The sequence below is a fragment of the Jaculus jaculus genome, chromosome 1 (genome assembly GCF_020740685.1).
Source record: "Jaculus jaculus isolate mJacJac1 chromosome 1, mJacJac1.mat.Y.cur, whole genome shotgun sequence".
In the NCBI taxonomy this organism is placed as follows: Eukaryota; Metazoa; Chordata; class Mammalia; order Rodentia; family Dipodidae; genus Jaculus; species Jaculus jaculus.
This window is the reverse complement of record NC_059102.1, coordinates 298,484,153-298,507,563: the sequence shown is the minus strand read 5'-3', so window position 1 is coordinate 298,507,563 and position 23,411 is coordinate 298,484,153. Positions and strand designations below refer to the sequence as shown.

Sequence of the window (23,411 nt, the reverse complement as noted above, 5' to 3'; positions counted from 1 at the left end):
TCTCAGGCTGATCTCCAACTCACAGCGATCCTCTTACTTCAGCCTCCCAAGTGCTGGGCTTAAAGGTACGTGTCACCATGCCTGGTCCCACTTCTTTTTGTTTTTGGTTTTTTGAGGTAGGGTCTCGCTCTTGCCCAGGCTGACCTGGAATTAACTCTGTAGTCTCAGGGTGGCCTTGAACTCACAGCAATCCTCCTACCTCTGCCTCCCGAGTGCTGGGATTAAAGGCGTGTGCCACCATGCCCGGCCCACTTCATTTTTTTAAAAAGTCATGTTGTTTGAGTCTTATTTCAGAACTCTTTTGTTTTGTGTGTGAGCTCATTGCTATCCCTCCAGTCTCGTGTTTCACACATCCTCCTTTTGGTGCTGAGTTAATCTTTCTAAAGATAAGTTCAAGTCACTCTAAAGATCTTTTCTTACTCTTTTTGTGAGACTGGGGACTGAACTCAGGGCCTCCTTCATGCTAGGCAGGTGTACTACCATTGAGCTACACTCACAAGCCCTGACTTACCTTCTATTATTTTTTATTTTATTTTTGGTTTTTCCAGGTAGGGTCTCACTCTAGCTCAGGCTGACCTGGAATTCACTATGTAGTCTCAGGTGGCCTCGAACTCACGACGATCCTCCTACCTCTGCCTCCCAAGTGCAGGGATTAAAGGCGTACACCACCAGGCCCGGCCTGACTTACCTTTTAAAAAGTATTATTCTGGGCTGGAGAGATGGCTTAGCGGTTAAGCGCTTGCCTGTGAAGCCTAAGGACCCCGGTTCGAGGCTCGGTTCCGCAGGTCCCACGTTAGCCAGATGCACAAGGGGGCGCACGCGTCTGGAGTTCGTTTGCAGAGGCAGGAAGCCCTGGCGCGCCCATTCTCTCTCTTTCTCTCTATCTGTCTTTCTGTGTCTGTCGCTCTCAAATAAATAAATAAATAAATAATTAATTAAAAAAAATAAAAATAAAAAGTATTATTCTGGTGCTGTGCTTAAGGGAAAGAGGTAGAAGTAGGAAAAAGGATTAGAAGGAACAGCGTACTAGAAGACTAGTATAGTAGTTAGTGAAGAATGCTGTTAGTTTATTTATTTGTGTCTCTCTATGTAGCCCAGGCTTTCTGAAAGCTCACAGCAGTTCTGTTTCAGCCTTCTGATCTCCCTTATCTTTTTATCTGAGTGCTGGGAGTACAAACACAAGCCTGGGCTTTGAATGGTGTTTTAAACTGTAGTAACAAAGATTAGAATTAAATACACTATGAAGCTAGAGTCAAATGAACTTGTCTGGGATTAGATGAGGGAAAGTTGTATATCAGGGGTGAGTCTTAAAATTAAAAAAAAAAAAAAAAAAGTCAAAGAACTGCTGGTCCTATTAACGAAAATGGAGAAGGCACACCTTTAATCCCAGCACTTGGGAGGCAGAGGTAGGAGGATCGCTCTGAGTTCACTCCAGGTCAGCCTGGACTAGAGTGGAACCCTACCTCAGTTATTTGTATGTGTTAGGCTTACATGTGTGAGTGCAGGTATGTTAATGCCACCGCACATTTGTGCAGATACAAGCACAACTTTCAGTCTTCCACCTTCTTTGAGGCCAGGTCTTTGTTCTTTGTTATGTTCGGACTAGCTGAGCTTCCAGGAAATTCTCCTGTCTCTGCCTCCCATCTAGCCTTTTGTGTGTTAGGATTGTGGGAGGATTTTTCAAAAATATTTTTATTTATTTATTTGAAAGAGAAAAAGAGGCAGGTACAGAGAATAGGCATGCCAGGGCCTGCAGCTGCTGCAAACAAGCTCTGGATGCATGCAGCACCTTGAACATCTGGCTTACATGGTCCTGGGGACTCAAATTGAGGTCTTTTGGCTTTGCAGGCAAGCACCTTAACCACTAAGCCATCTCTCTAGCCTTACAGAAGGATTTTATGTTGTGTCTAGGAATATGAACTCAGATAAAGTACTTTACTGAGCCATCTTGTCCCAGGCATCCTTTGTGACTTTGACAAATATGACTTTTATTTTTAAATTTTTAAAATTATTTATTATTGGGCTGGAATGATGGTGTAGCTGTTAAGGCGCTTGCTTGGGAAACCTAAGGACTCTGGTTCCATACCCCAGTACCCACATAAGCCAGATGCATAAGGTGGTGCATGCATTTGGAGTTTGTTTGCAGTGGCTAGAGGCCCTAGTATGTCCATTTTCTTTCTATCTGCCTCTCTCTCTCAAATAAATAATTAAAATATTAAAAATATTTTTTATTTATTTGTAAGCAGAGAGAGAGGAATGGGTAAATGGTGGCACCAGGACCACATTCTGCTGCAAACAAACTCCAGATACATATGTCATTTTGTGCATCTGGTTTTACATGGGTACTAGGGAATTGAACCCAGGGCATCAGGCTTTGCAAGCAAGCACCACCCTGAGCCATCTCTCCAGTCCCATAGATGACTTGTATATCTTTATCAGTATCCCAGACCAAATTGTTTCTAGGTTCCTTTGAACCAGGTCTTACTGGTTTCTAAAATTTCCACTTGGTAAGTTCAACTACTGTCCTGAAACTCTGTTTCATTTATGTAATTTCAGAAAAAGTTAGAAGGCATCTTTTTCAGATTTTTGTTTGGCATTCAATGATAGTTGAAAAGCATCCTGTTCCATACCCACAAAGAGACAGACAAGCCCCCATTTACTGCATTCCATCATCCATATACAAAAGGATATTTTAATATAAAACTTGAGAAGACCATAATCTTAACATTTAAATGTATGTAGCTTTAAAAATACTGTAAAGGGCCGGTTGTGGTGGCGCACGCCGGTAGGATGTTGCTGAAGAGGCAGAGGCAGGAGGATCAGGAGTTCGAGGCCAGCCTGGGCTACACATAAAAAAAAAAAATACTGTAAAGGGGCTGGAGAGATGGCTTAGCGGTTAAGCGCTTGCCTGTGAAGCCAAAGGACCCCGGTTCGAGGCTCGGTTCCCCAGGACCCACGTTAGCCAGATGCACAAGGGGGCGCACGCGTCTGGAGTTTGTTTGCAGTAGCTGGAAGCCCTGGTGCGCCATTCTCAATCTCTCTTTCTCTGTCTCTTTCTCTCTCTATCTGTCATTCTCAAATAAATAAATAAGTGAACCAAAAATAAATAAATAAATAAATAAAAAAAGAATCGTGGGGAAAAAAAAATACTGTAAAGAAGGCATACTTAGCAGTAGCAAGCCCTTGGGTTCAGTTTCAGCTCTACCCCAAAATATGTGATGTTATAGGTACCTCATTATTTTTTTCGCTTTAGATTAGTGAAAACTTCATTTATTCTCTTCTGTAAACTTTGTACTGACTTGATTCTGATCTAAAATTTGACTTTGCTTGTGTTTCTTAGTGCTTGAAATCCTCTCTACTATTACTTGAGAGGCCAAGGCAAGAGGCTTGCAAGTTTGAGGCCTGGGCTACAAGGGGACCTTGTCACAATAACAACAACAAAACTTGTATACTTGTGGCATTTGTAGTTTGTGTCTAAATTATGTAGGTTTAAATCTGGCTTTGATTTTGGCTCTGTGGTAATCACTGTATCGAGAAGAACAGCAGCTTCTAGCATTCTGGAGTGGCCATGGCACTCTTATCAGCAATGGTGTGGCAGCCAGCCAACCTCCACTTACTGCTGGATCCTCTTGACAGTCTTCTGTTGAACAAGTTGTTCTTACCATCAACATGAGACAACACCATTTGGTGACTTTGGTGGGTCACAACAAAACAAGACCATGTAATCATCATGTCTGGATGCAGAAGGAATATATATATCGTCCAGACTGCGAGAAATCAAACATCCCCCCCTTGCTAAAGTGTGTGACTGTCATTGCTTTACTTATTTCAGTAGTCCCTTTATTTGTTTTACAAAGTTTTTGTTAATCACAGACGTGGAAATAAGTGTACATTGTCCTAAGTAACTTTTTTTTTTTTGAGATAGGTCTTGCTGTATAAACTCTGACTAGCTTGGAACTTACTGTATTGATCTATATTGATCAACCAGGCTGGCCTGGAACTTGTGACGATCCTCATGCCTCTGTCTCCTGAGTCCTGGGCTTATAGGTGTGTGCCACCATGCTTGGCTTTGTTCTAAATATCTTGAAATCTTGAGCCATCACACTATTTTGACTTGGGTATAAATCCCTTTCCCAGAATATCGACACTATAGATATAGATAGATACATATCTCTTCCTCCTTATTGAGCTACTTTATATGGCTGTAAGTATTCAACAGACTTAGTGCACACCTTGCCTCAGAGTGCTTCTGAATGCTAAAGCAGTAGATGTAACTGCAGGCACACACACTATAAGGCATACACAAAACCGTGATGTTAAAACAGTAGGGGAGCCGGGCGTGGTGGCGCACGCCTTTAATCCCAGCACTCGGGAGGCAGAGGTAGGAGGATCGCCATGAGTTCGAGGCCACTCTGAGACTACAGAGTTAATTCCAGGTCAGCCTGGACCAGAGTGAGACCCTACCTTGAAAAACCAAAAAAAAAAAAAAAAAAACAAAAAACAACAACAACAAAAAAAACCAGTAGGGGTGATTATAGGCTCAGACCTTATAAGGCACTTACAAAATTGTACTGTATGGAAGTTATTTGTTATGTGCACTCTGTCCTTGCCCTTTTCAAGGTTTCTGCTGGTCTTGGCAAACTGCTCAACTGTGGGAAGGATGGCTTGTTCAGTTGCAGTCTGACATGTGGAATGGCTAAATGATGCTTGCTACAAGGTTGAGTTACTCTGACTAGGATTTAAAGGACTAGTCTTATCATATATCTTCATAATTACCTTTTGCTGTTTATGTGGGTTTGGGTATATATATATGTGGGGAGGCTAGAGGTTGAGATTGAGTGTCTTTCTTGACTAGTCTTTCCTTTATTTTACTGAGGCAGGGTCTCTCACTTGAACCCAGAGCTTTCCAGTTTAGCTAATCTAGCCAGCCATATTGCCACAGGGATCCCCTGTATCTGGCTCCTGAGTACTGGGATTATAGGCAGGCCATTTTAAGTTTTTGTGTGTTCACTGCCTTGTTTGTTCTACTAACTTTTTTTTTTTAATTTAATTTATTTATTTGCAAGCAGTGAAGGGGATGGTAATGGGCACGTTCTCTTGCCACTGCAAATGAACTCCGGATGCATGTACCACTTTTTGCATCTAGTATTACATGAGTTCTGGGGTATTGTACCTGAATTATTAGGCTTTGCAAGCAATTGTCTTTAACCACTGAGCTACCCATCTAGCCCTAACTTGTTTTTTAAGAATGGCCTATATCTAAAAAGTGACTTTGAAACCAGGGGTTGTAGTTACCTTTGTGTTGCTGGGACAAAATCACCAACTGAAAGCAGCTGATGTCAGGAAAAGGTTAGTTTTGGTTTACATTCTCAAGGGGAAGTTTCATGGTGGCTGGAAAAGATGGTAGAGCAGAGGCTATACATCATAATCTTGCCACAGTAGGTGACCACCATCAGGTGGACAACAGTAGCCAGAGAACTTTGGCAAGGGGGAAGCTAGGCTATAATACCTCAAAGCCCACCCCAGTCACACACCTTCTCCAGCAAGGCTCCACTTCCCAAATTGCCACCTGATGGGGACCAAGCGTTCAGAACACATGAGTTTATGGGGGGCATCCACCATTTTACCCCTCTCTTCCATAGACTCATAACATCCCAAGATTTAAAATGCATTCTGCCTAACTTTAAAGGACTCAATAGTACTTAATAGTCCCAACACTATTCAAACATTCCCATAGTTCAAAATCTCCTGTGAGCTTGCAAAATCAAAACACAAGTTAAATACACATAATGACAAAGAATAAACATTCCCATTGCAGAAGGCATAGAAAGAACAGATTGAGCCAGTGCAAGGTCTGAAACAACTAAGGCAAATACCAAATCCTGCAGCTACATGTCTGGCATGTAGAACCCATGATGAAGTCTCTGAGGTTCCAATTCTGCCCCTCTAGCTGGGTTGCTCATGCCCAGGGGGAAAAAGTCTATCCCAAGCCAGCTGCTCTCCTCAGCTGCCATTCCACAGTCCCAGCATTTTCAAAGTTCTGGGGTCTCTACTGCAAAATAACTAAGCCAGATACTTAGTTCAAAGTTTAATTTTTTTAAGTATTTAAAAAATATTTATTTATTTATTTATTTGAGAGGGAGAGAGGGGCAGATAGAAAGAGAGGGAGAATGGACATGCCAGGGCCTCTAGCCACTGCAAACAAACTCCAGACACATGCACCACTTTGTGCATCATGCTTATATGGGTACTGGGGAGTTGGACCTGGGTCCTTTGGCTTCACAGACAATTGCCCTAATGGCTAAGCCATCTCTCCAGCCCTATTCCTAGCTCTTGTTCAGAGTTTTTATATCTTCTTTCTTAGGCAACTCGATGGTGAGAGAAGAGAAGATGTCTGTGCGAAACCGGCTGTCAAAGTCCAGTGAAAATCATGAGCAAGATGAAGACCAGAGAAGTTACACAAAAGAGTTCCAGGAGTCACATAGAAATGGTGAGAGTTTATGTGTGTGTGTGTATTAATTTTTTAATTTAATTTATTTATTTGAGAGAGCAAAAGAGAAAGAGAAAGAGAGAGAGAGAATGGATGTTCCAGGGCCTCTAACCACTGCAAACAAACTCCAGATACATGCACCATCTTGTGCATATGGCTTACGTGGGTCTTAGGGAATCAAACTAGTTTCCTTTGGCTTTGCAGGCAAACACCTTAACCGCTAAGCCATCTCTCTAGCCCAAGTTTTTATATTTTTGAGATGGCTTGAGAAGAAGTTCAGTGGTCTAGAATAGGGCTTGCTGTATTTGATTAATATGAATATTGATAGTTTTATATATCTGGTAACAAATTATTTAGAGAATAAGTTCTTAATTCAGTGAATACTTGTTGAGTGTCTGCTATATTTTAAGCACCGTTTTACATTCAGCCAGCATAGCCCACCAGTAATTATTGAAGTAGCCTATTAGATACTGGGGCTACGGTAGTGACCAGTAGTGGTATGTTTATATTTATCTAATTCCAAGCTAAGTAAATGACAAGGTCCTCAAAATCACATTTAGAGCTAGGGACTAGTTTAGTGAGGCCCTGGGTCTGATCCCCAGTATGCCCCCCATACATAAATTGGATTATTTACTAATTAATAAGAATTATAATGAAGAAAAATTGAGTAACTAGCAGGATATGTAATCTAGGTTTGAGCTGCTCTATAAACCCAGGAGAGAGGGAAAGTTTAGGGAGTTTTATTAGTTTGCTTAGTGCAGAAGTGTAGGGCATAGTACTTGTAAAGGTCAAAGCTTATGCTATGAATGGTAGATTTGTAATTGCAACTCTAATTGATGTCATCTATTGCATCAGGATATTTATTTTTGCAATGACATTTGTTTAGAGTTTGATTCAATAGGTTTTTGAAACTTGAGGCTTATTTGCTTAACAAGCAGGTGTGGAACTTTTCCGAGTCAGGTTATCTTTGCCATCCTGAAGCTTCTTTTTTTTCATCTAAAACTTATTTTTATAAGAAACATTCTGGTTTCCTGTGCACGCGCGTGCACATACACACACACACACACACACACACATTATTTTTTTGCAAGCAAAGAGAGAGAGAATATGAGAATGAGCTCACCAGGGCCTCCTGCCACTGTAAATAGACTCCAATGCATGCATCAGTTTGTGTGTCTGGCTGTATGTGGGTAATGAGGAATTGAACCCAGGCTGGTAGGTATCAGTGGCTGAATCTTATCAGGAATGTCAATGTTGCTGCTTAAAGTTTATTGTAATGAAGTTTATTGACAATTTTTTTATATGTGTGTTTGTGTGTGTGTATGTGTGTAGGGTGCACATTTGTATTTGTGGAGGTCAGAGGACATCTTTGGTTGTCATTCCTTGGGAACACAGTCCATTGGCCTGGAGCTTCTCAATTAGGCTACATTGGCTAACAGTTCTATCTCTAATTCCCCACTTCTGGGAGTATAAGAATGTGCCATTACTCCTAACATTTTTCTGTGGGTTCTGGGGATCAAGCTCATATTCTCATGCTTACATAGTAAGCATTTTACCAACTGCACCATCTCCCCAGTACCCCAGACTCATTTAAAAAATATATTTTTACTTATTTATGAGTGGAGACTAAGGGGAGAGTGAAGAGTGACAGTGAGTAAGATATGGGTAAGCCAGGCCTCTTGTTGCTGCACACAAATTCTAGACACATGCTCCACTTTGTGCATCTTGCTTTATGTGAGTACTGGGGAATTGAGCCCAGGCAGACAGGCAGGCAGGCTGGCTTTGCAAACAAGCACCTTTAACCACTAAGCAATCTCCTCAGCCCTCTTTTTCTTTCTTTTTTTTTTTTTTAAAATATATTTTATTAATTTGAGAGACAGAGAAAGAGGCAGAGAGAATGAGTATGCCAGGGCCTCTAGCCACTGCAAAAGAACTCATGAACCCCAGACACATGCACCAACTTGTGCATCTAGTCTTGTCTAGATTTGATAAACCATATCTAAAAATAGAAACACACACACACACACACACACACACACACACACACACACACACGGATGGACGGACGGACGGATTGATGTTAATAAACCTGGAGATAAAGGACCTAGGCTCAATTCCCCAGGATCCACATAAAGCTTTTTTTTTTTTTAAAAAAAACAAAACAAAACAAAAAACACCTGGATGTGGTTTTGTTAAAAAGAAAAAAGCCAGTATGGCCTGGCGTGGTGATGCATGCTTTTAATCCCAGCACTCAGGAGGCAGAGGTAGGAGGATTAGTGTGAGTTCAAGGCCAGCCTGGTACTACAGAATAAGTTCCAGGTCAGCTTTTAGGCTACGTAGAAAACAACATTCTTCTTCTTCTTCTTCTTTTGTTTGTGTTGTTTTTTGGTAGGGTCTTGCTGTAGCCCAGGTTGATCTGGAATTCACTATGTAGTCTCAGGGTGGCCCTCAAACTTATGGCAATCCTACCTCTGCCTCCTGAGTGCTGGGAAACATTCTGTTTTAAGACATCATGAGAAGTGTCTCCAAAGATAACTTGCAGCATCAAGTATTAAGAAGTCTTGTCATTGCCCAGAGACAAACTGGTCATTCTGTTTTGCCTCTCAAGCGCCTGGGATTAAAGGTGTAAGCCACAGCACCTGGCAGAATTCTATGACTCCCAATAATCCCCTATACTTATTGGCACAGTTGAACCTTAAAACAATTGCCTTGGAACCTTGTGATCCTATCTCCCATTTGGAGGTCAGTACAAGTGGTCCCATGGTAGCCAAGGGTGATGAGGTGGCATAGCATTTTAGAGCAAAGAGAGTCTGTCTGCACATATAGTACTTTATAGATTGTACTTCCAGGGAAGCCTGGAGTCTATAGATTTCCTTACTAACAGGACCCTGTAGAAGTCTAGAGTCTGTGGATTTAGTTCCTTATCATGTGACTCTAAATAATACCCGGTGATCTTGTGTCTTCCTGGTACATTAGCCACACATTAAAGCAGTACTAGCAAACATGAAAAAAAAAAAAACAAAAAACCTGGAGTAGATAGAATGCAAGCATGATGGCCCTGGGTGAATTCGCCATTCAATCTGTCCAGCTCCCTGAATTACGACTGTAATTCACCACATGTAATACAGAAACCAAAAAATACAGAACATTCTATTCCTTATAAAACAAAAAGACAGAACAGAAAAACATCAGACAGACAGTGGTCACTAGCAAGCATCCCTAACCATTGAGTAATCTTTTCAGTTCCCACATGGAAAAAAATCTAAAAAGGCAGACCAGAAAACATTAGGCTAATAAGTCTCCTAGCTTCCTGCCCAATTATGTACTTGCTTCTGCTGCTTGTGTCTGGCCACCCAGTAATCACAGCCATGTGCTGCATTTGCTTGACAGGTGGGCCTCTCCTTGTCACCACCATGCCACTGTGGCCTAGCCTGGATTGTAGCTTTGTGAATCCAGGCACCCCCTAGGGTACCCCCATCATGTGGCCTGAATCAGTCCTAAAATAGTCTACCGGCACACACCCAGCACAGCAATTGCAGGTGAAATCTGCATTCTCCCCACAGACTAGACTGAGCATTAGCATTTAAAGCATAGTTAAGGGCTGGAGAGATGGCTTAGTGGTTAAGGTACTTGCCAGCAAAGCCAAAGGACCCAGGTTCAATTCCCCAGTACCCATGTGAAGCTGGATGCACAAGGTGGTACGTGCATTTGGAGTTTGTTTGCAGTGACTAGAGCCCTGGTGCTCCTACTTTCTCTTTCAAATAAATAATATTTACAATTCAATCAATGTTCCATAGAGCAAACACAGAATACATCCTGACAAGTTTAGTCAACAGTCCATGCCAAACATTTATATTTTGCTATTGTATTTATAAGGAAGCAGAAAGAGAAAACAAAGTTTCTCAAATCTACCATCTATGCCATTTTCCTATGCTGCCATCTCCCAAGTTCAGATGATCCCCAGATGGAAGGGAATTGCAGAGAAGGCTAGAGCAAATCATGCCTCCTGCCATGTGAGGAAGACACCTCCGCTTTCTCAGCCAGCACACCAGTATGATATTAGAATTCTGGGATGTCTCTCTCTCTCTCTCTCTTTTTAATATTTTTTATTTATTTACAAGTAAAGAGAGAGAAAGAAAGGGAGATAGATAATGGCTTCACTGGGTCTCTTGCCACTGCAAATGAACTCCAAATGAGTTGTCACTTTGTGCATCTGGTTTTCCATGGGTACTGGTAAATTGAACCTGGGCCACAGGCTTTGCAAGCAAGTACCTTTAACAACTGAGCCGTTTCTCCAGTACTTGGATTTTTATCTTGTGAATTTCACTGTATTGATATCCATAGACCAGAGGGTAAGGTTTAGAGAAATTTTGTTAGATTATAGTTCACATAGTATAACAATGAGCATTTAAAATTTTTCTTTAGGGCTGGAGAAACGGCTTAGTGGTTGAGGGGTTTGCCTGCGAAGAACAGATTCAGTTCCCCATTACCCATGTAAAGCCACATGCACATGGTAGCACATGTCTCTGGAGTTTGTTTGTAGTGGCTAGAAGCCCTAGTGTGCCCATTCTCCTCCCCCAGTAAATAAGTAAATAAATAATTTATTTATTGTATGTGTGTGCACCAGGGCCTCTTGCTGCTGCAAATAAGTGCTAGATGCTGTGTCACTTTTTTTTGCATTGGGTCTGTGGGTGGCTTGGGAGTTGGACCTGGCCCGTAGACTTTGTAAGTGTCTTTAACTGATTAGTCATTTTCCCAGTCCCTGAAATTAAGCATTTTAAAGTCTGCTATTAATTGGTTTGCCAGTATATTCACAGGGATTTAGAACCAACATCACAGTTTAATTCCACAACATTTTTATTACCTACAAAAGAAACCCTTACTTAAAAAGTTATGCCCCATTCCTTCCTTCTCTCAGCCTCAAGAAACCATTTATCTACTTCATCTCACTTTGCTGCTGTTTTGTCTTTGAGGTAAAATCTCAAATGCAACCTCGGCCTTCTATCTTCTGCTTCAGCCCTCCCAGTGCTGGGATTATAGCAGTGTGTGCCTTCATGACTGGTTCTTCCCATTCCTTAGAATTTGCTTGTTCATATAAAGGAAACCATATCTTGTTGCTTTTACTCAGCAGAAGGTATTTCAATTTTTTTTTTAGTAGCTGAACAATATTCTATTACTTGTATATGCCACATTTTGTTTATTCATCAGTTGACATTCTGGTTGGTTTGTTAGTTGCAATTTTTAGCTGTTATGAATAATACTACTGTAAAAATTGTGTATGAATTTTATGTAAACACATTTCCAATCCTTTGTGTATATGTAATACCAAGAAGTAGAAATACTGAGTCAGGATCATCTGTTTAAACTATTTAGAAACTGTCGAATTTTCCCAAGCAGCTATGCCATTTTACATTCCCTCCAGCAGTGTATGTAGGTTCTGATTTCTCCCCATCCTCAGCAATACTTGTCTGTCTTTCACTGATAACAATTCTAGTGTATGTGAAGTGATAACTTATTGTGGCTTTGAACTACATTTCTGTGATAATGAGATGAGACATCTCCTCATGTGCTTGTAGAAAAAAAAAACCCAAAAGAAAGGGTCAGTGAGAATGTTACAGAAAATAATCAGAATTTTGAAATCCATTTGGAGTTATGTAGGCAATCAATGCCTATGTATTAGCTAATCTGTACTTGCACAAGCAAAGAAAATTTTTAAAAGAACTGAAACCTGAAAAAAAAGAAGGGTCATTAGTCACTGCATAGCCCTCCTTAGTCATCTTTAGGAACATAGTCACTATAAGTGGCTTCCTTAATTTTGTTAAAATACTGTGTGACTAAAGGTCAGAAGACATGTCTTTTTTTAGGCCCAAATCAGATTATTTTAAAGATATAAATGGTTTGTATGGGTTAGGGAGATGGAAATAGGAGGATCCCCAAAACATTGTTAGCCAGCTACCCTAGCTGAACCTTAGCTCCAGGTTTAATGCGAGACCTGTCTCAAAAAAATAAGGTGGACAGTGACTGAGGGAGACACTGGATGTTGACATGTGACCCCCATATTTGCACATGCACAGACACATACACATACACATTTGAACATGCAAATACATGCACACACCCACGCTGCAAACATTAAAAAAGTAATAAAAATGAAATGTGAACTGTCATACTTTTTTTACTGGGTTGTACAGAGTAAATTATTTGATTTATGATATGTACTTTATTTTTAAAAATTATAATTCAAGGCTGGAGAAGTGGTTTAACAGTTAAAGTGCTTGCCTACAAAGCCAAAAGACTGAGGTTCGATTCCCCAGGACCCACATAAACCAGATGCACAAGGTGGAGCATGGATCTGGAGTTCATTTACAGTGGTAAAAGAGGCTCTGGTGCGCCCATTCTCTCCCTGCAAATAATTAAACAAATAAAAATGAATTAAAATTGTAGCCTTCAATCCCAGCACTTGGGAGGTAGAAGTAGGAGGATCAGGAGTTTTAGGACATTCTTGGTGGCATAGGGAGTTCAAGGCCAACATGGGCTATGTGAGAATCTATCTCAAAAAACAAAAGCAAAACAAAATACAAAAAGAAGTATGATAAAGTATGAATACTACTAAAAGGATTGTAAGGTGGGTGTCAGGGTACATACTTATAATTCAAACACTTGGGAGGCTGAGGCAGAAATAGTGCCTTGAATTTGAGAATAATCTAGACCAGAGAGCCAAGATCCTGTCTTTAAAAAGTCTCAGCTCTCAGCAAGGGACAAACAAAAAAGAGATAGAAAGAAAGAAAAATAATGATGAGGGCTGGAAGGATGGCTTAGTGGTTAAGGTACTTGCCTGCAAAGCCAAAGAACCCAGGTTCGATTCCCCAGGACCCACATCAGCCAGATGCACAAGGTGGTGCATGTGCCTGGAGTTTGTTTGCAGTGGCTGGCATTCCATTCCATCCCTGTCACGCCCATTCTCTCTCTTTCTGCCTCTTTCTCTCCAATAAGTAAAAATAAAAAATGCAATAGTTTAACAAAAAGTTGATGAAATATTACTTATTGGGCCCTTAAAAATTATAGGCTACCAAGGTGTTATGCATTGGCAGAAGGAGGGTCGGTTGAATTTGTGGACTTATGCTGGTAATGAGCCCATATTGGACAAGCGTGTGGTATATGTCGGAACCGCCTTTCTTTACTTTGCATACCAGAGGCCTCTGCTGGCCATGCGTAACTTTGCCTTCACGGATGGGTATGTGGTTTCTTCCAATTTGTAACCCCTTGGATAGCTAATGTTCCAGTTGGAGGGTGTCTCCTCAGTGTTTGGGAGTAGGGGAAGCAAGCATAGTACCAGGATCTGTACAGGCAGATCTGTATTTGTGCTTTCAAAACCCACTAAGCATTAATGACCCCACTGTAAGAGTGTCAAGTTGTTTTGCTTTGATTTCAGGGCTTTCACATGACAGCAGTGAACCTCACTGCAGGTAGATGTCTTCAGAGGGTGCTCTACCCAGTGACCTCATGCTCAGGCGGTCAAACTCCAGTCACTTGGCTGCTCTCAGTTGATGAGCTCTGCTCCCAGGCACCAGAATGTCTGTCTGTCTGTCTTTTAATTTTTACTTTACTTTATTTATTTACATGGGGAGGGGGAGAGAGAAGAGGCAGACAGAGAGAGAATGGGCAAGCCAGGGCCTTCAGCCCTGCAAATGAACTCCAGATGTGTGTACCACCTTGTACAACTGGCTTATGTAGATTCTGGGAAATCAAGCCTGGGTCCTTTGGCTTTGCAGGAAAAACATTTTAATCACTAAGCCATCTCTCCAGTCCAGAAATATCTTTCTTGAACACTTCATCCAGTGCCTGGACCAAGCCACCTGCTATACTTCTGTAGCCTTGGCTGGCCTGGAACTTGCTGCATATGGTGCCCTTAATCTTGTGGCAGTCCTCCTGCTTTTGCCTACCAGGTGCTGGAATTATAGGTGTATGTCACTATACCTGGATGCAATTTTATTTTATTTTATTTTATTTTATTTTATTTTATTTTATTTTCGAGGTGAGGTCTCACTGTAGCCCAGGCTGACCTGGAATTCACTCTATAGTCTCAGGGTGGCCTCAGACTTATGGCAGTCTTCCTACTTCTGCTTCCCAAGTGCTGGGATTAAAGGTGTGTGCTACCACACCTGGCTCAGTTGCATACTTTTTATTTTTTAATATCTTTACTTATTTTCATGCAGTAGGAAGAGAGAGAGAGAGAGAGAGAGCACCAGAGCCTCTTGCAAGTGCATGACTCCAGATGCATATGCCACTTTGTGCATTTGGCTGTATGTGGGTACTACAGAATTGAATACAGACTTCAGATTTTGCAAGGAAGTGCTTTTAACTGATAAGCTACCTCTTCAGCCCCTCAATTACATATTTTTAAACATTAAATATGTGAAATTGACATGTTAGAACTACAGATTTTTTGTTTGTTTGTTGAGATACAGTTTTACTATGTAGCCCAGACTAGCCTCAAACTCATTATCTTGCCTTAGTTTTCTGATTGCTGGCATTTATAGGCTCATATAGTCCCACAGATGACAACCATTACATAGTATCAGAAACAATTTTTAGAGATAAATTTGGTGGTGAATGTAAATATGGACACTGTAAATGACATGGCACATTTAGATCTTATAAAAAGTTATAGCAAGGATCATGACACTAGCTTGAAAAGTTAATCTTAAAAAGGTGAGCCCTCCTTTCCTCTGACACAGAAATGCTGGCGTGCATTAAAGAGTAAAAAGCAAAACTAAAGTTAGAAGATTTGGGTGTGGTAAACATGCCTGTCATCCCAACACTTGGAGACTGAGGCAGGAGGGTTGCTAGTACCAGCTACAGATACATACATAGCAGATCCTTACCCTTCTCTCCTTCCTCCAAAAATGGATGAAAGAAATCATTTAAGGGTTTGATACCAACAGTTGTTTGATGTAGAGATGAACTTGAAGATGGAAAAGGTTTGAAACTATTGTTTTGAGGAATGGGAAACGTTTTTTTTTTCCTTCGAGATAGGGCCTTGCTCTAGCCCAGGCTGACCTGGAATTCACTATGTAGTCTCAGGGTGGTCTCAGCGCTCTTCTTACCTCTGCCTCCTGAGGGCTAGGATTAGAGGCATGCATCAACCATCACACTCGGCCGGAAAACATTCTTTTTTTATTTTTTTTTATTTTTATTAACATTTTCCATGATTATAAAATATATCCCATGGTAATTCCCTCCCTCCCCACCCCCACATTTTCGCATTTGAAATTCCATTCTCCATCATATTACCTCCCCATTACAATCATTGTAATTACATATATACAATATTAACCTATTAAGTATCCTCCTCCCTTCCTTCCTCTTCCCTTTATGTCTCCTTTTTAACTTACTGGCCTCTGCTACTAAGTATTTTCATTCTCACGCAGAAGCCCAATCATCTGTAGCTAGGATCCACATATGAGAGAGAACATGTGGCGCTTGGCTTTCTGGGCCTGGGTTACCTCACTTAGTATACTACTTTCCAGGTCCATCCATTTTTCAGCAAATTTCATAACTTCATTTTTCTTTACCGCTGAGTAGAACTCCATTGTATAAATGTGCCACATTTTCATTATCCACTCATCTGTTGAGGGACATCTAGGCTGGTTCCATTTCCCAGCTATTATAAATTGAGCAGCAATAAACATGGTTGAGCACGTACTTCTAAGGAAATGAGATGTGTCCTTTGGATATATGCCTAGGAGTGCTATAGCTGGGTCATATGGTAGATCAATCTTTAGCTGTTTTAGGAACCTCCACACTGTTTTCCACAATGGCTGGACCAGATTGCATTCCCACCAGCAGTGTAGAAGGGTTCCTTTTTTCCACATCCCCGCCAACATTTATGATCATTTGTTTTCATGATGGTGGCCAATCTGACAGGAGTGAGATGGAATCTCAATGTAGTTTTAATCTGCATTTCCCTGATGACTAGTGATGTAGAACATTTTTTTAGATGCTTATATGCCATTCATATTTCTTCCTTTGAGAGCTCTCTATTTAGCTCCATAGCCCATTTTTTGACTGGCTTGTTTGATTCCTTATTATTTAATTTTTTGAGTTCTTTGTATATCCTAGATATTAATCCTCTATCAGATATATAGCTGGCGAAGATTTTTTCTCATTCTGTAGGTTGCCTCATTGCTTTTTTCACTGTGTCCTTTGCAGTGCAAAATCTTTGTAATTTCATGAGGTCCCAGTGATTAATCTGTGGTTTTATTGCCTGAGCAATTGGGGTTGTATTCAGAAAGTCTTTGCCAACACCAATATGTTGAAGGGTTTCCCCTACTTCGGAAAACATTCTTAAAGAGGCAAATATTGCACCTTTACATTGGGCCTGGTTGGAAATTGGTAGTTTAGAATGGGCCTGCCTGCCTGCCAGCCAGCCTTCCATCCTTCTTTCCTCCCTCCCTTCTTCCTTTCCAGCTTCCTTTTCTCCCTCTTTCCTTCCTGAAATGGTCCTATTCTGTAGCCCAGGATGGCCCTGAACTCATTATTTTATAGCCCTTGAATTCACAGCAATCCTCCTGCCTAGACTCTCAGGTACTGGGATTACAGCCGTGAGCCACAATACCTAGTTTTTTTCTTTGTGATTTCCTTAGTGCTTGACATTGTGGATTCAGTGAAAGCTGATAGCCGGGGTTGGTGTGTGGTATGGTGGATCCAGAAAAATGGTAATGATGAGAGAAGAATAGAAACGATGATAGAAGGGCTGGAGAGATGGTTCAGCAGTTAAGGCTCTTGTCTGCAAAGCTTCACCACCCAGGTTTGATTCCCTAGTACCCAAGCGAAACCAGATGCCCAAAGCAGCACATGCATCTGGAGTTTAATTGCTTTGGCTAGAGGCCCTTGTGTCTGCTCATTCTTTTTCTACCTATTTGTCTGTCTTCCTATCTGCTTACAAATAAATAAATAAAATATTTTTTAAATGATAGGAAAAATAATGATAGAAGATTAGGGATTCTAGGCTAGGTAAGACGAATCATGAATGAAAATGATAGTTGCCATCAGAAGAGAAACTGTCTCTCTGTCTTTCTCTGCAGCAACAAAACCTTTCCTAGACATTCCATAATAGAATTTTCATGTCTCATTGGCCAGGACTGGATACAAGTCATACTAGCTATCTTCCTTTGGTTTTTCCAGTCTCTCTCATTCTACTTTGTGCCTAAGAGGTTGACTTCATGGACTGTATCACGGGGTTCCCATGTCCTCTGTTTTTGGTCATGGTTAGCCAGTGGGGGAGGACGTGCTGTGTGGAGGTCCAGTGCTTTCTTTATTATAGTATTCCAAAGTTGAAAGAGTTGTCGCCTAAGATACTTACTTTCTGACTCACTACAGAATAAAATTGCTGATCTTTGGTCTAGAAGTACATTTGTTCAGTGGTAGCCACTAGAAGTGCATTGTTCACTGAGCACTTAAACTATGTTAGTCTGAATTGAGGTGCATTATACTTGTAAGGTACACATCAGAATCCAAAGACTAACTTGTATGTTTCTTCTTACTTTTAAATGTGGCTCCTAGAAAATTAAAATTTGTATCTGTGATTCATTCTATATTTCCACAAGATAGCACTGATCTATAGTGTAATTGGTGACCTAGAAAATAAGTATATAAAGCTGCCCTTTGGTAAAAAGCAACACCGTAGAGTAGTGAGAACTTAAATTTCACAGCATTTGACTTAGGTTAAAGTGCCAGGAAATCCAGAAAGTCTTCATGCTGTGCCATTTTTCTGGAAAAATCTTTTTTTTTTAGCCTATGTTCACTATCATTTTTCTTTATCATTAGAGACTCATCTCAGTGTTTTGTTTTGTTTTTATGCCATGCTAGGGTTCAAACCTGGGGCCTCCTGTGTGCAAGGCAAACACTACCACTGACGTATATGCTGCCAGCTCATATGTTTATTTATTTGAAACAAGAGAGTGAGGGAGAAAATGGGCATACCAGTGCTTCTAGCCACTGCACATGAACTCAGATGCATGTGCTACTTTGTGCATCTGGCTTTTTATGGGTACTGGGGAATCAAACCGTGGCCACAAGGTTTTGCAGGCAGACAACTTTGACCACTGAGCCATCTCTCTAGCTCCCTACCCAGCATGTTAGTCGTCCCAGGTGAAGATCTCTCCTGGGAATCTTTTTTTTTTTTTTTTTTTTTTTGAGGTAGGGTCTCGCTCTAGCTCAGGCTGAAAATCTTGTTTTTATACTTGGTGTTTTATACTTGGTCTTTTTCCTTTACTTCCATTGCCCTTGCTTCTCTTTTTTAGCCTGTGCCATATTTTTGTGTTAGCACTGCAGTTTTTACACACTCACCTTTGTATGTGCTTGCTTTTCTGGGACTTAGTTCTTTAAGCAGTGCTGCTTTGTATCTATGCCAGTTATCAACATAAAACTGACATTTACAAAACTTACTTCCCTTAGGTCGAATTGATATGAAACAGTTGATAGCAAAGAAGAGACTGTTAGCAGCAGAGGCAGAGGTAAGTACCATCCTCTTTCAGAAACCTAAGTATAGGCTTCTAGGTAAAGAGTTTAGAATCATTTTAAATAGTATTTACTTACTTATATTAATATAGAGGAATTCCTTTTTATTTATTGTTTTAAAGACAGGGTTTTTGAGGCTGACATTGAATTCCTGATCTTTCTGCCTCTACCTTCTAAGTGCTAGGATGACACCACCATGCCCTGCTCAGTATTTATTTGTTTATTTGAGGTAGGTTTTCACTCTAGCCTGGGCTAACCTGGAATTCACTGTGTAGTCTCAGACTGGCTTCAAACTCACAGTAATCCTCCTATCCTGGCCTCCGAACTGTTGGGAGTGGGGGATAGTTGTGCTTTAGTTTTGTGTTTGTGTGCGTAAGTGCCTGCACACGTGTAACATGGTGACAATGCTGAGATCGGGGACAACTTTCAAGTCCACCCTTGCCATTCCACCTCATTTGAGCAGGCTTTCTTTGATTGTCTGGATCTCACTCTGCTGTGTTATTTATTTATTTATTTGTTTTTAATTAAGTAGAAACTGTATGGACACATCATGTGTTGGTACCATTTCCCTCCTATCTGCCTCCATTCCACTGAGGGCCCTCCTTAGTGGGATTGCTGGAATTCACCATGGGGTTGTGGGTTATGAGTTGTGAGAGCAGCAGTCAGTCACTAGGGAAGGAGGTAATACCTCTGGATATTCCCTCCCACCCTGTGGCTCTTACAGTCTTTCCACCCAGGATGGATGGATTAGAAAGTCAAAAATTGCATGTTCTGTCTCATATGCAAATAATAACTTTTAATATTTGTATGTATGTAAATAAGGGGATGTGAGAATGGGTATAGGCTATGAAACTTGCTAGGAAAACACAAAAGGAAATAAGGTGTTGTGAAAGGCAGGGGAAGGGGACAAGTGAGAAAAAAGGATAAGGGTAACAAAAATAAATTTTGTTTATAAAATGTCATAATGAAACCTGATTCTTTGTATGCTGATAAAAAATAAAAAATACTACTTGGGCGTGGTGGTGCATGCTTTTAATCCCAGCACTCGGGAGGCAGAGGTAGGAGGATTGCTGTAAGTTTGAGGCCACCCTGAGACTCGATAGTGAATTCCAGGTCAGCCTGGCCTACAGCAAGACCCTACCTTAAAAAGCAAAACTAAATAAACAAATTTAAAGTTTTTCAAAATAAATAAAAAATACTAAAAAAAGAATAGTCTCGGTCCTCTGTTGATGTTCTATTATGAAACAAGACAAGAAGATCTGTCACTTTCTTTCCTGTCTCATTGATGATTGTCATTATTTGGCTCTTAACCACCAAATTTTAGTCTTTATAAACTATGTTAATAGCCAGTTGTTGTTGTGTGTTTGAGTGCACCAAGAAAGTTTTTCTGTCTGGCCTCCAATAAGAGCCTTTCTATAAATTTTGCATCTGAATCCAGAAGATTTCCTGTCAGGAAAATAGAAATAATAATAATAAAACTAAAATGTGAAGTTATTTAATTGAACTAGAATGTCCTGCAAACCATAATGCATCAGTTGTTCACATGTGTGTGTATGTGTTTGTCAGTGTGAACATGCACATGCCATGGTGCATTTGTGGAGGCCAGAGGACAACATCTTTGAGTGTGGGTCCTCATCTTTCAGCTTATTTGAGGTGGAATCTTGTTCATTGCCAGGCTAGCTGTCCCTTGAGCTTCTGGGGATTCTCCTGTTTCCATCTTCCACCTCACCATAGGTGTGTTTCAGGATTACAGATCCCCTTACTACCATGTCCAACTTGATTTGGGTTCTGGGAACCCAAATTCAGGAGCTCAGTTTGCCTGGCAAGCACTTTATCCATTGAGCCATTTCCCCAGCCCAGATTTCTAAAAAAAAAAAATAAATAAAATAAATAAATCTAATAATGTGTGTTCCCTAAGTTAATTCCAAATCCAAGGCAATTGTTTAATTATGTGTATGTATACATGTGCATATGCATTTATATTGAATTATTAAAGTTAAAATAATTTTAGGGTCTGCAAGGTATGGTGGTGCATACCTTTAATCCTGGCACTTGGGAGGCAGAGGTAAGAGGATTGCTGTGAGTTCAAGGCCAGCCTGAGACTACGTAGTGAATTCCAGGTCAGCCTGGGCTACAGCAAAACCCTATCTCAAAAAACAAAACACACACACACACACACACACACACAAAAACTGGGGGCTGGAGAAATAGCTTAGTGGTTAAGGTGTTTGCCTGCAAAGCCAACGGACCCCGGTTCGATTCTCCAGGACCCACATAAGCTTGATGCATGAGGGGATGCATGCATCTTGACTTTGTTTGCAGTGGCTGGAGGCCCTGGCATGGTCATTCTCTCTCTCTTTCTCTCAAATAAATGAAATATATAAATAAATAAAATTTTTAAGGGGCTGGGGAGAGATAGCTCAGCAGTTGCAAAGCCTGATGGTCTGGGTTCAGTTCCCCAGGACCCACTTAAAGCCAGATGCAAAAAGTGGTATATGCATTTGGAGTTTGTTTGCATTAGAAAATGTCTGATGCCCCTATCCCCCCGTCCAATTCTGCTTGCACATAAATTATTTGTAAAAAGAAAAATTTTAAATGTTACATAAACTGTTAGGTTATTTATATCTACTTTGATACCAGTGTCTTTATTATCATTCCAGCTCATTTTTCAGTTATCTCTCAAGGCTAAGGATATGTCATTTGCCTTTCATCTAATCTGTTTAAAATAAAGCACTTTTTTTGAGCCCAGGGATGATACTATCACTGGAAATATTATAATATGAACCTATTAGCTTAACATTAAGAGATCACTTCCACATCATTCCTTAGTGTACTATGTCTATAGTATGACTACTTACTGAACTGTTTTATAAAATGGTTTTCAAAAGATGTACATACTATACTTGAAACTGTGCCTAGACTCATTAGTTAATAGAGTGCAAAATTTATTTATTTATCCTGATTTCATTAGTTATGAACCTCTAAAACTATGGTCATCAAGATTATTTAAGGACATTATCTTTTCTGATGAGTAATTTGTTACACCAAATATGAGGGACCATATAGTCTATTAGACCTGTTGTGATAGTGCATGTCTGTAATCCCATCACTCAGGAGGTGGAGGTAGGAGAATCAGAAATTCAGGGTCATCCTCAGCTGCAGTCCGTACCTGTGCTAAGCCATGCATTGAGTTAGAGCAGCAAAACAATTCACAGACTACCAGTCTGGCCTTGTGGAGTTTATCTGGTTATCATGAGACTCTCCCCCCCCAGCCTCCCCCCCCACCCGCCACTTGCAGATTAAAAAAAAAAGTTTCTTATGCCAGGCTTTATACTAGTTACCTCTTAATTTTTTTCTTTGCCAGGCTTGGTGGCACATGCCTTTAATCCCAGCACTCTGGAGACAGAAGTAGGAGGATCCCTGTGGTTTGATGCCACCCTTAGACTACAGAGCAAATTCCAGGTCTGCCTTGACTAGAGTGAAACCCTACCTTGTAAACAAACAAACAAATAAATCCATAGAAATTACTATTTTTTTAATCAATAAAAATTAGGTAGATCAATTTATTTTTTTAGATATTTTACAAGTATTTTGAAAGGCCTATTTGACAAATCTCAGAAAAATTATTTTTTAATAATATTTATTTATTTGAGAGAAAGAGAGAAAGAGGTAGGTAGAGCTGGCTTACACGGGTATGAGGGAATAGAACCTGGGTACTTAGGCTTCACAGGCAAGCACCTCAACCACTAAGCCATCTCTCTAGCCCTAAATATTTATTTGAGAGAGGGAAGGTGGGGGAAGGGGGGGGTAAATGGAGGCACCAGGGCCTCTAGCCACTGCAAAAGAACTCCAGATGCATGTACCACCTTCTGCATCTGTCTTTATGTGGGTATGAAACCAGAGTCCTTAGGATTTGCAGGCAAGTACCTTAACTGTTGAGCCATCTCTCCAGCCCCCTAGGTGCTTTTATTTATTTATTTATTTCTCAGGGTAGGGTTTTACTCTAGCCCAGGCTGACCTGGAATTTACTATGTAGTCTCAGGGAGACCTCCAACTCATGATAATCCTCCTACCTCTGCCTCCCAAGTGCTGGGATTAAAGGCATGTGCCATCACACCTGGCTCCCTAGGTACTTTTATACCCCTAATTTTAGTCAAATTATCCCAATTTATGAAAAGTCTCTGGCTATATTTTTTTGTTATTGCTTTATTGATTTAAGTTTACAACATGAAATGACTTCAGGTGGTAGATATGTGACTCTTGTTTAGAGCCATAAAATTTGCTTGTTTTTTCATTCTTGTATGGATTTTTCCATGATCCCTCTACCTCTGCCTCTCCAGTGCTAGAATTAAAAAGGTGTGCACCAGCATGCCTGGCCTGGGAATTTTTAAAAATAACT

General features: G+C 40.6%; 1 protein-coding gene across 1 annotated transcript in view; it reads left to right on the top strand.

The window, feature by feature from the left end:
- Soat1 (sterol O-acyltransferase 1) overlaps nucleotides 1–23,411 on the top strand; it is a 70,288-nt gene that overhangs the window by 5,158 nt on the left and 41,719 nt on the right. The window contains exons 2-3 of the mRNA XM_045137049.1: nucleotides 6,365–6,490; nucleotides 18,950–19,008. Of these exons, the coding sequence (XP_044992984.1) occupies nucleotides 6,373–6,490; nucleotides 18,950–19,008 (177 nt within the window). The 5' untranslated portion in view covers nucleotides 6,365–6,372. The remainder of the gene's footprint in view (nucleotides 1–6,364; nucleotides 6,491–18,949; nucleotides 19,009–23,411) is intronic.